Below are 17,857 nucleotides of genomic sequence, written 5' to 3'. Positions count from 1 at the left end.
TTTGAAGTTATCATATTGCGCTTGTACGTTTTGTAAGCTTCCTTCCTTTGGGTAACTAACTGTTGACATTCCTCATCCCACCAAGGGGGATGAGGAGCCTTTTTGGGAGAGAAGGGGTAAGTTTTTTTAAGAGCTGAATCCGCCGAGGATGTCATTGAATTGGTGATAAAGTTAATCATTTCGTTAGTATTGTTGAAAAGCGGAATCTCGGAGAAATCTTTATCAATTTTTGTTTGAAACAATGCCCAATCAGCTTCTCGCATAGACCATTTATGAATGGGGGTAATATTAATATTATCAATTCTGAGTTGTTGTAACACAAATGTGATAGCATAATGGTCAGAGCCATACGTATCTGCTTTAACAGACCAAGAGAATTGTGAGCTAAAGTTGGACGAAATGAGGGTAAGATCAACACATGATGGAGGAGAGCCAGGGGCAGATACTCTGGTAGGAGATCCTTCATTTGCAATGATAAAGTTGTCGAAGTATTCTAAAGCTTCCATGAGTATGTTACCGCTATGATCATTGTTTATAGAGCCCCAGGCTCCATGATGGGCGTTAAAGTCGACACCAATAATAAAATTATGCGGAATTTGTTGACAAAGAGAAACATAGTCGTTCACTGTGACTGCAATGCTACCTGGACGATAAATACTAACCACAGATATTTTGGTGCCATTGACATCAATATCAATGCCAGAAACTTCAATATTTTTATTAAATGTTTGGTTGAATACTATATTATTGTATTTAATATTATTAGAGATAATTATGCTAACACCTCCACCTCGTTTATTACGTCTATCTTTTCTAACAATATTAAATCCCTGTAAGGACATTTCATACTTAGGTTTGTACCAAGTTTCCGAAATAAGAGCTATATCAAAGTGTTCTTCTGTAAAAAGTTGCGTAATAGAGTTTTTATTAGAGTACGCTGATCTAGCGTTCCACTGGACAATTTTTAAACCGGCCATATCAGGTAAAGAAATGTTTAATCACGCTGTTAATTATATTTTCTACATCTTGTATAGAGGGAACTGAACTATTAATCGCAGGGTTTCGAGCAGGAATGTCTGAAAAGAAATTATTGATTGAATCCTTCAAAGTAGTAGCGAATTCATTTTTAAGATGTTCATCGTTATTTTTAGATACATTTTTATTATAGTTTCCGAACTGGAATACGGGGCTAGCACAAAAGCTAAATTCCCTTGGAGCGGTAATAAGCGTAGGAAACGATGGGTGTATTTTTCGTTTTTTTTTTTTCTAGTAGAAGCTGCAGTATTTGAAATATTTGCAATGGAAGGCAAATGTTTTGATGAGCTTTGAGCAATATTGGAATAGGTATTTGGCCTGGAAACTAATGAAGGGAATTCAGTAGTGGATGACAGTAACGGAGCAAATCTGTTTTTTTGAACAATACTAGTGTAGGCAGGACTGTCAATAACTTTTTCAGCCTCTTTGAAAGAAATATTAAGGTGTGCCATTGCTTCCTTAGTTCGTTTTTGTTTTTTATACTCTGAACAATCTCGATTTGTCGAGTTGTAAGAATTAGAGTTACAAAAAATGCAGAAGTTATCACATTGAGTGCATTCGTTATCATTTTCTTTGCCGCAGTTTCGGCATTTCTTTTTTCCTTTACATTGAGATGCAGAGTGACCGTAACGAAGACAATTGTAACACTGCATAACAGGATGAACGTACGTGTCTACAGGACATCTCACTTTATTTATATAAATAAATTGGGGAATTTTGTTCCCTGCAAATGTGACAATTATCATTTGACGGGGGATTTTTTCAATCACTCCGTCTTTTATTACTTTTCGAAACATTCTTTGCACCTTACGAACAGAACACTCTGATTTTATAACTTTAACAAGATCATTTTCAGTCAGATATGTATCGACCGATCTCACAATACCTTTTTTTTCAGTTAAATGTGAGGGGATATAAGCTATCAGTTTATTGTCTTTGAATACCGAATTTTTCACTAATTTGTTCGCAACTAACCCTGAATTAACTTCAATTTTAAGTCTATTACGACCCACGCTACTAATTTCTAAGATCGATTTTTCGTATTCCGAAAGTGCTAACAGTTTTTCACCAAGTCTCATTGGATGCAATCTTCCCACATTCAAAACTTCGTGTTCCACAAAAATTAAGTACGGACCTGTATCTCTTGACGTAAATCGATTATTAATGGAAATATCGCGTTTGAAAGACTGGTTTGGCTGGTCTAAATTACTTGCTGTTGTTGTTAATGAGCTTTTATTTTTATCATTATCTGCTGGAAAAACTTGATTTTTGTCCCCTGTTGCAATATTATTCTTATCGGCTTCTGTAAATCCGCGAAAACCATCTTGATTAATATTTACATTTGAATCGTCGAGTTCCATGCCATCCAGAACCCTGATATCCTTGATTCTTATATTTGAAGATCGCGGCGGCTTCCCGCCGCCAGGTGAAGTTCCCGACATCCGTCCCAGACAAAAGTCGGATTTTTAAGTATAATTTCCCAGGATAAATTAAGTAATGAATCGACTTACTTGTAGAAATCCAAAAAACTTAACCAAATAAATGAGTAAAAGGTAAACAAACTGTGTATTTTTTGCGGCAATTAGTGAATCGACTTTTAAATCAAACACGTCTAATCACTAAGAGACTTGATAGACAACTGTTCATAAAATTTATATTATTAATAATAAAACATGTTATTATTATAAAAACATTTTATTATTATTAATAATAAAACATGGACTTATGGATATAGGTAAGCAATTAGATAGACAAATTGCTAATTTAAGAACTTATTTTCAGTTGCAGGCTGAGACATCTACTCTACACCGCGCTATCTGCGCAGTAGATGACACAACACCGATCAAACTGAGGGAACCAGAAATGTGCATAAACCACCTTACTTACCAACTTATTTTTAATGATTGTATTGTAATGGAATATTTTAAGTGTTTTTTTGTTTTATTTTTATTATTATGACTTGGATATTGTATCTTAATAACACTTTTCTATTGTCAAATAATTTAAATTGTATAGACATATTATAAAATATCTCAATTTTAACTGTATATTAGGGTTACCTAATTTTGAATAAATTCTTCTTCTTTTTTCTTCTGTTTTTACTAAGGACGAAAAAGTGCGCGCCTGGATGGGTAAACCTCTGCACGGGCGACATCCCAATGAGGTCAGCCAAGATTATGTCAACAATATAGCGTCGAACTACTGGTTGACATCAGGAAAGATGTTTCCTGAAACGGATGTTCATTACTGGCCATTCAGGATCAGGTTATACCAACAAGAAATTACCTGAAATATATCATCAAAGACCCTCAGGTTCAAAACGACAGATGCCGATATGGATGTCAAGCCCAAGAAACCATCCAACATCTTACAGGGGGCTGCCAGGCATTTGCTGCAACTGAATACAAGGAACGGCATGACGCAGTGGGAAAAATCCTTCATCAAGAGATAGCTATCAAGCTGGGACTTCTCCAAACGGACCATCTCCCGTATTATCAATACGTCCCTGAGAGTATGCTTGAGGATGGCAACTACAAGCTATACTGGGACCGCACTGTGCTCACAGACCAAACAGTGGCACATAATAGACCAGATCTCGTATTAGTCAATAAATTAACAAGACAAACAACACTAATCGATGTGGCGATACCTAACAATAATAATTTACGAAGTAAATTTACTGAAAAGATTGCCAAGTACAGAGATCTAGAAATTCAAATACGAAGGCAATGGAGAATGCAAAGTACCCAGACGATACCGATTATTATGTCTACTACTGGAGTCATTCCGAAGACCCTCCTCGAAAGCATAAAAAAGCTGGGTCTAAATGAACATCTTTATAAGACCATGCAGAAAGCTGTACTACTTGCGACGGCCAGAAGTGTACGAAAATTTTTGGGAGATACACCTGCATTCCAAGTCACCTAGGGCTCGATAACACGGAAAGAGTCCCACCAGAGCTCAATCCTTTTGATACCATAGGTATCTGGGATGAGTCAATTTTCCCCTTAGAGGGAGTGTGTGAGCCGTATGGCTAAATCTGGATAAAACATGTTTTTGGTTATTTAAACAAAATAATTATAAAATTCTCAATGTAATCGCGATTACGTTTTTCTTATTATAATACCATGTTGACACTTTTGCAAGTTCGGGCAGTTCCGTGTGGGTGTCGTATAGCTGGGCTAGAGAAATGTCAATTTTAAAGTTGATGTTTATTTATGTTAATTAACATTACAAATATTTCGGCGTATTATTAATATATTTCGGCAAGAAATGAAAACCGATTGACATCATTAATTAGAATAAAGAATTAGAGATATTATTTGTACAGTAAACAAAAACAAAGACAATATCTGACAAGTAATGACATTAACGTGGCCATGATGAAGTCACATTCTAATGTTTTGACAGTGCTCTTACATCAGAAATTTTGACCTGCCAATCTTGATTTTGTACTAAAAACACTATAAACTAAAAGTCAAACAAAAGTGAAGTAGTGTGGACAAACGTCTCAGAGGACTCCAAAATCAAACAAGAACTCAGGCAAGGTGACCCGATGTCAACCACGTTGTTCAATCTTGTTCTTGAAGTAATAATGAGGAATTGCAGCATAAAAATGGAACACACCATATTAAAAATTAACATCAATGTATTGCTTTCGCAAATGATCTAACAAAGTTAGCAAAATCAAAGAGAAGATAGAAAAAAAGCAAATATTTTTGGCCTGAAGTTAAATGAAAAGAAAACGAAATACATGGTAATGGGTAGGTATCTAATACACAGCAAGACAATGAAGAGTTTATAAAAATACAAGAGGAGAAAGATTACATATACGTACAGTTTTGACAGAGTGGAAAAGTTTACCTAGCTTGGTGTGAAAGTAAAGGAAAATGGACATAAAGATAAAAAAAAATGGAATCCAGAATTACAAAAGGCAACCAGAAATACGGAATGCTGAGATTCTTAATGATGTCTAAGTCTGTTTCAAGAAAATCAAAATAAAGAATTTACAAGACAGTGATTAGAGCTACGGTTGTATATGTAGCTGAATTATTGCTTTGAGAAAGGCAGATGATGAAAGATTAGAAAGATGGGAGAGAAAAATTCTCCGATCAATTTACGGAGGCATAAATACACAAATGGGATGGAGAAGAAGAACAAACAAAGAGTTGGCAATAATGGTCCATGAATTGTAAAATGATAGCTATATAATATATTTACTTATATAATGTATTTTTAATATACAAATATTGTATATTGTATGTATAGTAAAAAAAATGTAATGTATATCATGCCCAGGGCCTACATGACCTGTTGAGCAAAATAAATAAATAAAAGTCAAACAATTATTATTCATGCACGTCATAGATTTGTTGACATCATAACCCACCAGCAAACAAATACAGCAAATTTTTCTTCATATATTAATTTTTTCGTTACCGTTAAGTTTAGCGGGAAAGCGCTGTTGCCATGTTGTATGTATTTACTACAACTACCGGCTACACTGTTTTTTTGTCTGGAGTGTGAAACAAAGATAACTATTTTTAGTACCTATAAGTGTCAAAGTCATATTGTTATATAGAAGATTATGTAAGATTTTTGTTTGTTTAATGTTTTTTCTTCTTCTTTTATGGCCTTTGGGAGCTATGCCCATTTAGCCAGCAACATTATTTAAATTAACGCCTAAGTAAACCTACCATAAAACAAAACTATTATATCGCCTGGTGAGAACAATAGTGACGAAACTTCAAAATGAACATTTAGAGATAATCGTATTTGAAGTTTTGATGAAACTGCTAAACAGTATAACTGACTTATAGGTAATCATTTTGCAAAATTTTTCTAATAATGTGCTTTCTAGATATGTAAACCAATTAGTAGAAGTAATTTTATTTGAAGAAAAGATGGATATCGTATTTATTTTTTATTTTTTTTCTGCGTTACGCCATTATTGCATTATCGAAAATGTTTAATTTGATGTTTCGCCACTATACTTTAATACTACTATACTGCAACAGTTTAGTTTCTGTTTTAAATAATTAAAAAAATTTACTTTTAAAAATAAATTAAACGCATCAAATAAAATATTTTATTGTACACACCAGTTATGAGCAAAATGAAACTAAAGTACAATAGAAACATAACAAAATAAGATCTTAAGTAATAATTATGAAAACGATAAACATGATAAAAGATAAAAGTAAGCAAAAGAACTATGAATAGTAAAATTAAATTCATCATTTCACTCAAGTATGTTTCGTATTTCAAAATACTAAAGAAATGATTGCGGGTAGAAGGAATTGATTTATTTTGTAAGACTTCTTTTTAGAAATGAATATTGGTTCTCGATAGTGTGGAATTAAACAATACTGATCCAAAGTGGATAGACGCTTTCTTGATTTGCTATTTCTAAGTACCTAAGAACGATTGAAACTGAGTTTCTCTGTAAGAAGTTTTATTTATTTATTTATTTATTTATTTATTTACGGCATCCATTTACAAGTTTTACACACAACAAGACTTTTACAAGTTACACCTCAACAATAATAAATTATTAAAATAATAAACACATCAGAATAATACAAACAAACATATTGTAAGAACAATACAGAACTACAACAAACTTATTGTAAGATACCCCTTAGATGTTTTTTGAACAAACCAATTTTGGAGTCAAAAATATCCATTTGTCTTGGCAGGCTATTAGCACTCCGAACCAATCGTGTAGTCGGTTCATTTATACCAAAATTAGTGTGGTGAAATGGCACTGAAAAGATTTCTGATTGTCTGTTGCTTCTACTAGGAACTTTAAGACTAAAAAGTGATATCAATTGAGGACAATCTATGAAACATTAATAACTTTGTGTAGGAAGCATAAGTCTAACAATGTCCTCCTTGACTCAAGTGTTGGTAAATTTAGACTATCTCTTACCCACTGATAGTCATATTCCTCTCTCCTGTATCCACTCTTATAAGCTGCTACCCTCAAAAATTTATTTTGGACTCTTTCAATATGTTCAATGTAACAGTTGTATGATGGGGACCATACAACTGATCCAAACTCTAGAATGGGCCTAACGAGACCACAATAAAGTTTTCTAAATGTGAACAAAGACAGGTCTACAGATGTGCGTTGGATAAATCCCAGTACTTTCATCGCCCTGTTTGTTACTTGATTGATGTGGCATGAGAATGACAGTTTGGTGTCTAACCAGATTCCCAAATCCGATACTTCATTTTTAGAGGCTAATGGCAAGTTATTAATATAATAAACGAATGTAATTGGATTTCTTTTCCTCGAGAACATCATTTTATGACATTTGTTTATATTAAGTGACATTCTGTTTAAATTGCACCAATCATAAAAAGATTTAAGATCTTCCTGTAGTAAAACAGCATCATCCCAGGATTGAATTTTTCTAAACAGTTTTACATCGTCAGCAAACATAAGAACACTACAATTTTTAATTTTTTCTACTAAATCAACCAGAAACAAGCAAAACAAAACAGGGCCACAATGAGAGCCTTGCGGCACGCCCGATGGAACTGTTATTTCAATCGAAGTAACACCTCCTAAGTTAACTGCCTGCGTACGGCCGCTAATAAATTCTGAAATCCACTGAAGAAGGGGATCCACAATACCCAAAGCTCTTAGTTTTTGTAATAGGACCCCATGGTTAACCCGATCAAATGCCTTAGAAAAGTCAGTATAGATCGAGTCAACCTGGAATCCCTCTTCAAAGCTGTTATATATATGATTGACATGCAAAACTAGGCTGGCATCTGCTGACCTCCCTTTCATAAAGCCAAATTGTTCAGGATTAAAAATGCCTCTAAAACACCATGTCAGTTTCTTACTAACCAAACAATCAAGCAACTTTGGCAGCTCTGACTGATTACAGACAGCTCGATAGTTTGATATGTCGTTCCTTGCACCTGATTTAAAAATCGGCTTAAAAAGCTCTTCTTCCAGAGACTGGGAAAGCTACCAGTACCAAGTGATCTGTTAAAAATAAACAAAATTGGTTTTGTAAGTACACATATACATTTTTTCAGAAAATAGGCTGGGATTCCATCCGGCCCTGCACATAATCGGTTTTTACAACTTGCAATAGTATCATAGACCTCAGTTGCTGTAAGTATTATGGAACTCAAACAAATCGAACTTTCAAAACTAAAAAAAGGTAAAGTATCTTGTTGGTCATCTGAGTAGACAGATGAGAAATATTCTGCAAACATATTGGCAGAGTCCTTGACATTCAAGCCAACCCTGTCATTATAGACCATTGTAGTTGGTATGTTATACCCATTTCTTTTGCTTTTAATGTAAGACCAAAAATATTTTGGATTATCGGAAATGTTGTTTTGTATCCTATGATACTTTTGATAGAAATGAGTAAGTTGAAGCAAGATCTTGAAAAGCTTACTAATGATATGAAAAATTTGTCGTCTGAAGTTGAGTTAGTAAAACAGGAAAATGTTGAATTAAAAAAGGAAATTCAATCGTTTAAATCAATCCAAACAAACTTAGTAAATCCAGAAAAAGAAGAGGATGTTATTTATGAAGTGATGGATCGACAAAATAGGACATCTAATATTATTGTCTTTAACATAAATGAATCGAATAAACCGACTCAAGCAGATCGTACTAAAGAAGACAGTGAAACAATAACAAACATTTTGAAGGACTTCCCAGTGGACTCAAATAATTTAAAATTGTTTAGGTTGGGTAAGTTTGATAACAAAAAAACTCGTCCCATCAAAGTTATCCTCCAATCAAGTGAAGATGCCCTAAAGGTCCTAAAAAATAAAGCATCAATAAACATTCCTGGAATCAAGATTTTTGCTGATCAAACCAAAAGACAAAGAGATTATTATTTTACTGTAAAGAATCAACTTGATGAATTGATTAGAGCAGGTGACTTAACAAAAACTATTAAATATATTAACAATAGGCCTACCATTGTCCCTAAATTTATAAATAATAAACCAAATACTGTTAGCAATTCAACTTCAATTGATGAAAAAAACTAAATGCAGACCCTAATTTACTTTTTAATACCGATATTATATATTTAAATGCACAAAGCGTTTTAAAAAATATTGATCAAATAAGAACAAGCATTGCAAACTATAACCCAAAATTAATTTTGTTAAGTGAAGCAAGAACCACGCAAGATATATATGATAAAGAGATCATGATAGAAAATTATAAATGTATTAGATGTGATTCAAATAGTAGGTACACTGGTGGTGTATTGTTATATATTCAGAATAATTATGAATTTTCTTATGTTAAGTCATTTGTCTTACATGGTAATTACTGGTGTAGATTTATAAGGATAAATTTAATTTCTACCACTTGGATTGTTGGATGTCTTTACCACTCGCCGTCAAGTTCAGATGCGAAATTTTTGGAAGATTTTGAAGAAATATGTGATAGTGTATTGTCTAGGAATAATAAGTGTGTATTAGTAGGTGATTTTAATCTTGATTTTCTTAGTGATAGTTTTTATACTATAAAGTTTAAAAATCTAGTTTCAATATATGGCTTAAATCAGCTTGTAACAAAACCAACTCGCATTACCGAAACCAGTAAAACATTAGTCGACTTTGTTTTAACAAACCAAAATAATATTTCAGTAAATGTGCATGATTGTCCAAAAGTAACTGACCATTCTATTATTTCTCTCAATTTATTTAATACAACAGCTACTGACAGTATCATAAAAAAATATAGAAATATAAATGAAAACAATTTAAACACTATTAAAACTAACTTAATGATGGTTAATTGGAACTTAAATACAACAAATATTGACACTATCTTTCATGAAATTATAACTAATTGCGAAAAAGAAATTAATAATACTGCGCCTATTCAATCGTGTAAATATAAATCAAATATACCATGGTTTGATAATGAGGTGTTTAATCAAATTAGAATTCGTGATAAAACATATAAGGAGTTCAAAAATTGCCGGGAAAATGAGAAACAAAATAAATGGTCATTGTTTAAAACTCATAGAAACCATGTCGTTAATTTATTAAAAGCTAAAAAAGATAAGTATTATCTGGAGAAAATTGATAGGTTTAAAAATGATCCAAACAAAATGTGGAAAACATTAAAAAATTTAATTAATGTTAAAAACTTTGATATTCCTAGCTGTATATGTTTTGATATAGATGCGGAGCATAATGTATTAAGAGAACGTTTGGAGATTGCAGAAAATTTTAACAAATATTTTGTCAGGAGTATAACAAATATTGTCGAAAATATTGATTCAATAAATTTCTGGACCAATACCAATAATAATTTATATTTAAATTTGAGTGAATTTAAACCACTATCAATGTTAGACTTACGTAAAATAGTTTATAGTATGGACAACAAGTTCTCCATACATGAAATATTAAATTCAAGGATGGTGAGGGAAATTTTTGAATCGATTGGTCACGTTATACTGAATTTTATAAACACTTCTCTAATGACAGGTAGAATTCCTACACTTTTGAAAGTGAGTACAATTGTTCCTATTCAGAAGATTTTGAATACAAATAAAGCTAGTGAATTTAGGCCCATTAACACATTACCCCCAATTGAAAAAATATTAGAGATAGCAGTTTATGACCAACTACTAGAACACGTAGGAAAAAATTCAATTTTAATAAATAATCAGTCCGGTTTTCGACAGAAACATTCATGTGAGTCAGCTTTACAATTGACTCTCTGTAAACTTAAAAACGATATTGATAAAAACCGATACATAGTAGGTGTTTTTCCTGATTTTAAAAGAGCCTTTGAAACCATTGATCGCCAAATACTCCTAACAAAACTACAAAATTATGGGTTTGTAGGTAAAGTACACAAATGGCTAAGTGATTATCTTAGTGATAGGAAGCAGATAGTACGTTTTGATGGGGCATTATCCTCTGAACATTATATCAATGTTGGGGTACCACAAGGCAGCGTATTGGGGCCTCTCTTATTTATATTGTATCTAAATGACATAGACCTATATGTAGAAAGTGAATTTATTAATCTTTTTGCGGATGATACTTTTGTAGCTTGTAGTGATACTAACCTTGAAGTAGCGATTCAAAAAATGAATAATACATTAGAAAAAATGGCTAAATACTTGGCATCAAATAAATTAAAATTAAATATTTCCAAAACTAAAGCAATGATCTTTACAACAAAATACAAATATAGCCAATTAAATACGGATAACATTCTGCTACAAGTAAAAAATGAAAAGATTGATATTGTAAGATGTGTTAAATATTTGGGGTTTCAAATTGACAGTTGTTTGAATTTTGATCATCATTTTGATTATATTGTCCGTAAAATAACGAAAAAACTATATTTTTTTAGCCGAATATCACAAAATATATCGACTCAAGCTAAAATTACAGTTTTTAATTCAATTATTCAGCCACATTTTGAGTACTGCGCAACTATATTGTATATGTTTAATTTAAATAAACTCAATCAACTACAAAAACTACAAAATCGTGGCATGAGAATTATATTGAAAACAAATCGACTTACACCTGTATCATATATGCTACAGGCTTTAAGTTGGTTCACAATTGAAGAGAAACTGTATTATTATACAATGATTTTGGTTTATAAAATACTTAATAATGTAGCTCCAGATTACTTTAAGCAGTTTATAGTGTACAATAAAAATGTGCATGATTATTCTACAAGGAATATGGGGAATATTTACATAGCAAAAACAAATTATAGAATGACGATGAATTCATTAGTATTCAGGGGTTTTAATGAGTTTAACGCTCTACCAGGTGAATTAAAAAATACAATGTCACTAAAATCTTTTAAAACCAAACTTAAGCTGTATATTAGAAACAAGTGATGTAATACTTTATTATGTTAATTTTATGGGTGGGTATTGTATGGTATTATATGTTGTAAATTTATTTAAAGTTTGTTTAATTTCATTTGATGTTGCTTAGTTATATTTGATTTTTGTAAATGATTTGTAATATCTATTCTCTACATTTATATTGTTTGAGGGCCTGTTTTTTACATACAATTAGGTTACGCAGCTCTGAGGAGAACCAAGAGGGAAAGGTAGAGATCTTATATTTCTTAAGTGGAACAAAGTGTTCTATCAATGAGTAAATTACATCATAAAAAAAACACAAAAGCAAAAACAACCACACAGACAAAAGTGATTATTCGCCACTATTGCACATTGTACTACTATCTTGAATAAAATATCTAATATTTCAAATACATGTAGGCACGGCGTAATTACAGATTCGCCAGTATTGATATTAAGTTTGGTGTGCTTTCGTCGTTAATGCATCAAAATATTTGACAAATTCACAATACCATAAAGACTTGTAGGCGCCCTCTAGTAATAAGGAAATTAAATAATGGTTAGCCGATATTGCACATAAAAGAGGGCATATTTAGATGTCGATTGATGGACTTAACTCAAAAACGTTAATTTTCTAGTTTCGCCACTATTGTTCTCACTAGGCGATATGAACCTAATCGACCAATCAAGGATAGGGAAGGGAAAATGATGTTGTTTAAAAAATAAACTGTAGTTAAAATATAAACTAAATGCAGTAGAATCCCGCAAATCCGAACTAATGGGGGGACAGCCTGTTCAGATTCCTAAAAGTTCGGATTATCCGAAAGTTAGCGTAACTAATAATTCAAAGCTTTAGTTGATTATAACATTGTAAAATGAGCATTGGAGGACATACTCCACGTGGTAAGAATAAAAATCAGAAGTGGATACTTGGCTTGAGTAGGTAGTCTTTTGTAAAGTTTGTTGTGAGAATTAGGTACTCATTTTTGGTATGAATAAAAATATCTTTATGCTCTTTACTCACCCTAAAGATGAAAGAAGATCACAGCCGAACAACCCTCCTAGAAGAATCCTTATGTCACAACCTGTGGGAAGTAGAAATAGGGGTAGGCCAAAACTCAGATGGAAAGATGGTGTAGATGGGGATGGGAGAAAAATAGGTGCAGCAAACTGGCAATAGATAGGACAGACTGGCATAATAGACTTGGGAAGGTTGAGGCTCTTCGATAGTAGAGATGTTGAAAAAGTATCTATTAGTTACAAAGTACTCTTTACTTACAAATACCAAAAGTAACAATTACTATACAGAGATACTATACTTTGATTTCTCTGATTACTTCGTACCAATTGTATCAGAGCGAGTAACGACTATTGTATCTACAACTAGTACACTTGATTACTTTCTACCAATCGTATCCCAGTGAGTAATGGATGTGACCGGTATTTTATGAGTGTTATCGAATATCGTTATCAGTATGAAGCGTTTTAAGGGTGTGAGGGTGAGGTGAGAAGATAAAAGATGAGACATGTATAATGATGAAAGGGAGGTATAATGGTATACATAAAATATGTAATGTATGTTAATAACAAAGTTCGAATGGGAGAACCCTATATTTTTATCTACATCTACGTGATTTGCTGATGTAGATTAGATAGTAGATAATTCACAGAATGAAAATAAAAATAAAGCCGGGCATTTTAGATTTTACAGATCAAATCATTTTTCTCCATTAAACAGGTCGTTGTTATATCGGAATACCTATATACAAAATAAATACCTACCTACTGAGAAATATGATTCTCGATATGATTACCAATACGCAAATATAAAAGTAACAAAAGTAATCATAGTAATCAAATCATTTTTATCCCTTAAACAGATTGGTGAAGGTCGTTGTTATATCGAAATACCTATACAAAATACCCACCTACTAAGAAATACGATTCTCGATATGATTACCGGTACTCAAATACAAAGGTAACAAAAGTAATCATAGTAATCAAATCATTTTTATCCCTTAAACAGATTGGTGAAGGTCCTTGTTATATCAGAATACCTATACAAAATACCCCCCACCCCCTCATTTATGAAAATACCTACCTACTGAGAAACATAGAAAAAAGTGTTGTGTGATGCTGAGAAATACGATTCTCGATATGATTACTGGTACTCAAATACAAAAGTAATCATAGTAAGGAATACTGTAAATAATTACTTTATACAAAAACGATTTGTAAGGAATACTTGAAAGTAACATTAATCAACATCACTATTCGATAGGGCTGTAGCACCATTGATGATGATGATATCCTAAGTCCGTTATATTGAGGTTTTACTGTACTAAATATTTTATACTAACTTTTTTCAGTTTTTTCCTCTTCTTCAAATGGGTCGAGTTTACTTCCATGTTTTTCTATTTCAGTATTTATGGGACATTTCTTTAAATCCAAAGAATCATATGTGTCGTGCCTATTAGATTCATCCTTAATTTCACATTTAAAGCCATCCAAAGGAGCATCATCCAAATCATTATACTCTATTTCTATTTTACATGTTTTCTGGCTACTGCCTTGTTTTACTTCCATTTTATTACACTTGACCTTGACTTTTTGAATGCCAATAATAATTTTACACAAAAATTCACTCACATTAAGAAAATATAACGATAACGCATATTATAAAAGAACAGTATGCAGCTGCAGCTGCAGCATTATTTTTATTATTTTTTTATTACTATTTTTTATTTTACCAAAATACCAACCGACTATTTCGAGGGAGAGTAAATGTCCCAGTGTTGCCAATGTAAAAATAAAAATTATCCGAATGTTGTGAGCCAAATATCCGAAATTATCCGAATCTGACAATTGACATTGACAGTTGACATTTGTACATTGGTAGATGACCTTGACTTGACACAATGTCGTGTCCAATATGGCGACGGGCAGGTTTTTATGTTAAATTATGGAATATTATTAATTAACTATTAAAATTATTAATCATTTATTATAATTATATATTTTATGTGGAACAGAATATACTACAAAAGAGTTGTTCCGCCATTTTGGATAGTGCGTTTTTGACAGAGGAATCGAGCCCATCTACTTCACCGTATGTCATATCCCCTCTCTTCCATATCACGGTAGATGATAAATGGTAATGGCAAGAAAACTTGTATGGTTAATAGACATATATTTATTTAAATAAAAAACATAACAATAAGACCTTCAATTATCCGAAATTATCCAAAAAATTGTTCAATCCGAAAATTATCCGATGGTCCACGAAATTATCCGAAAATCGGATAATTATCCGGACATTGGCAACACTGAAATGTCCAGCAAAGGACGGCACTGTTGCCAGATTTACCTTTTTCCTTTTAGCGGGAATTTTAAAATTAGTCAAATGCTTTGGTTTTAAAAGAGAGTTCTGTGGTGGGATCACGATCAGTAGAATGGTAGAATGCTGATGTCACAAAAATAATTCTACAATCGACAATTTTGGTATCACGTTAACACGCTTGGGAAAGTAGAATCGGTGCTCGGCAATGTTCGGATATTCTACTAGCCATGTTAAAAATATCGCTTCTTCTTCTTAAAAATATTGCTGTTTGACGTGTGGTTGTCTTTATTTTGTGGTGGTTGTATTCAAAAAGTTAACCTAAAGAAAGATTATAATTTGTGATTATTTTCAATTTGTATATTTTTGTCTTGGGTTGTTTGGAACTATTTTATTAGAAATCACTAAATTTTTAAATTTTACCTGTGACTAGAGAACATTGTTATATTAAGGTATTTTTATGTAGGTATTTTTTCTATAAATTCCTGTTACTGTAAAGGAAAAATAACACATTAATAAGTTGTAGGTTCATATCATTATTATTAATATATTTTGATGTTTATATTAAATACCGATATAGTTCGACGTTCAGATGCTTCCTGCTCGGATACTTGGTCATATACAAAGAAATGAGCAATTAAGAAATGAAATAAATAGGTATAATATAGAGGAGAATAATGAGAAGGGAAAGTGATGCATTTACTTTAGGAGTTTGTAGATCTATTTATATCAACAACAGACATAGTGAACTATTTAATTATTAATTATTATTAATATATTTTGATGTTTATATTAAATACTGATATAGTTCGACTTTTAGATGCTTCCTGCTCATATACAAAGAAATGAGCAATTAAGAAACGAAATAAATAGGTATAATATAGAGGACAATAATGAGAAGGGAAAGTGATGCATTTACTTTAGGAGTTTGTAGATTTATTTATATTAACAACAGACATGGTGAACTATTTTTTTGAGAGGCTTATACCTCATAATATGTGATAATCCGTTCATCCAAGCAGTGTTGAGCCTTCACTGTAAATTTTTACCTCACTTATTTTTATGCAATAAGTTCCTATCAAAGAGTAGTCGGTCAGAGCTATCAGTTATTTTTCGTCCGCTATAACTTTTCCCACGTGTAGCGATTCATTTTCAAACAAATTAAGTCAAAACATAAAGTGAAATGAACGTTGATGTGTATATACATTTTGTATACTAATATACTAAACACATCGGCGTACGTTTCACTTTATGCCTATATATAACTACTATATCAATTGCCTAAAATACTGTTAGCAACCGTTTAAATGATGTAACAAATTTAACAATTGAACATCTAAGTGAAGAGTCGATTATCTTTCCTACTACATTCGTTCAAAAAGAGAATTTTAAAAGAAAATTTATGCAGAAGTTTAACTTTCCTGGCTGTGTAGGGGCCATAGTTTGCACACATGTTGCTATAATTGCTCCAACGGAACGGGAACATAACTATCTTAATAGAAAAGTTATCTTTCTAAAAATGTAGAAATTGTAACACTCGTTATATAACACTACTTACTTGTAATATTATATTATGTACTATATGCTGCCAATAATCAATTTATAAAAATAATGTATTATCACATAATATATTATATTGCAAATATCACAAAAATTTGTAGTATTTGTTGATATTTGTGTTGAAAAAACTTTGACTAACAAAATAAAGAATAAGTAAAAAATTACAATCTTTTAGGTGTGTGATCCAGACTTAAAAATTTTAAACATCGATGCTAGATGGGGAGGTGCAACACATGATGTGGAGAAACTCAAATGTAAAACTTTTTTGCAGCAGATCGTTTAAAATAGAGATCAAAGCATTTTCCATTTCTATTCTGGCAAAGATTACTTTCACTTCTTAGTTATCTTTGCTGGACGGTGAAGCTTTATATCTTATTATGAAGTATTTTGAACATAAAACTTTTGTTTTATGGATGCATTGATCAAATATCTTAAAGAAATGTTTATTTAAAGTTTCATAATAATTTTTATAAGTAGTTTAATATTATTACTTATTTTTGCACTAGAAATAATAATTGTAAAGCTTCATTGACTAATGGCCAGTTTCACCAAAGATGAATAGTAGTTTATTCGATGAATAAAATTATTCAACTGATAAAACTGACACAACTATGTTTCTCTAACGTCAAATAGTACTTATTTTATTTATTCATCAAATAAATATTTACTCTTCAAATGAATTGACGAGTTAATCTCACTTTAAATATCTATATAAAGAAAATTTGTCAATTTAATTTTAAATTATCAAACTATTCACTGATTTATTTGTTGTTGGTGAAACTGGCCATAGAGAGTAAAATTGCATTATTTTTCAATTTACATAAATTTGTGGTTTATTTGTGATTTATTCTTTGTTCTTATTTTAGTCTTGGTATGAAACAATGTTAAGACAATACTGTGTGCTTTTTCAGTCCTATGAAAGAAAATGTTTTGGATGTAATAGAGAAGTACTACAACTTTGTTATGAAGATTTGTCTTTATGTTATTTTTATAATGTTCATGGATTATATTTGTTTTTATGTTTTCTTCAGTTTAAATAAAGTTTATGTTTTACCCATTATTGATTTTTATTTCA

The 17,857-nt window shown here is 31.6% G+C and overlaps 2 protein-coding genes and 1 long non-coding RNA gene across 3 annotated transcripts in view; 1 reads left to right on the top strand and 2 right to left on the bottom strand.

Annotated features, from left to right (window-relative positions):
- LOC126891982 (zinc finger protein 235-like) overlaps positions 1 to 14,689 on the bottom strand; it is a 34,638-nt gene extending 19,949 nt beyond the window's left edge. Inside the window, exon 1 of the mRNA XM_050661360.1 lies at positions 14,246 to 14,689. Within this exon, the coding sequence (XP_050517317.1) occupies positions 14,246 to 14,471 (226 nt within the window). The 5' untranslated portion in view covers positions 14,472 to 14,689. The remainder of the gene's footprint in view (positions 1 to 14,245) is intronic.
- The window catches only part of LOC126891977 (serine/threonine-protein phosphatase 4 regulatory subunit 4-like), a 206,098-nt gene that overhangs the window by 42,666 nt on the left and 145,575 nt on the right, over positions 1 to 17,857 (bottom strand). The window lies entirely within an intron of this gene.
- LOC126891986 (uncharacterized) lies at positions 15,203 to 17,839 on the top strand. Its single transcript, XR_007700641.1, has 2 exons — positions 15,203 to 15,684; positions 17,649 to 17,839. It is a non-coding gene; the product is annotated as an uncharacterized LOC126891986 (long non-coding RNA).

Source organism: Diabrotica virgifera, chromosome 9, assembly GCF_917563875.1.
Source record: "Diabrotica virgifera virgifera chromosome 9, PGI_DIABVI_V3a".
Classification (NCBI taxonomy): domain Eukaryota; kingdom Metazoa; phylum Arthropoda; class Insecta; order Coleoptera; family Chrysomelidae; genus Diabrotica; species Diabrotica virgifera.
Note: the sequence above shows the minus strand (reverse complement) of the source record. Positions and strands in the feature narration are given on the sequence as shown.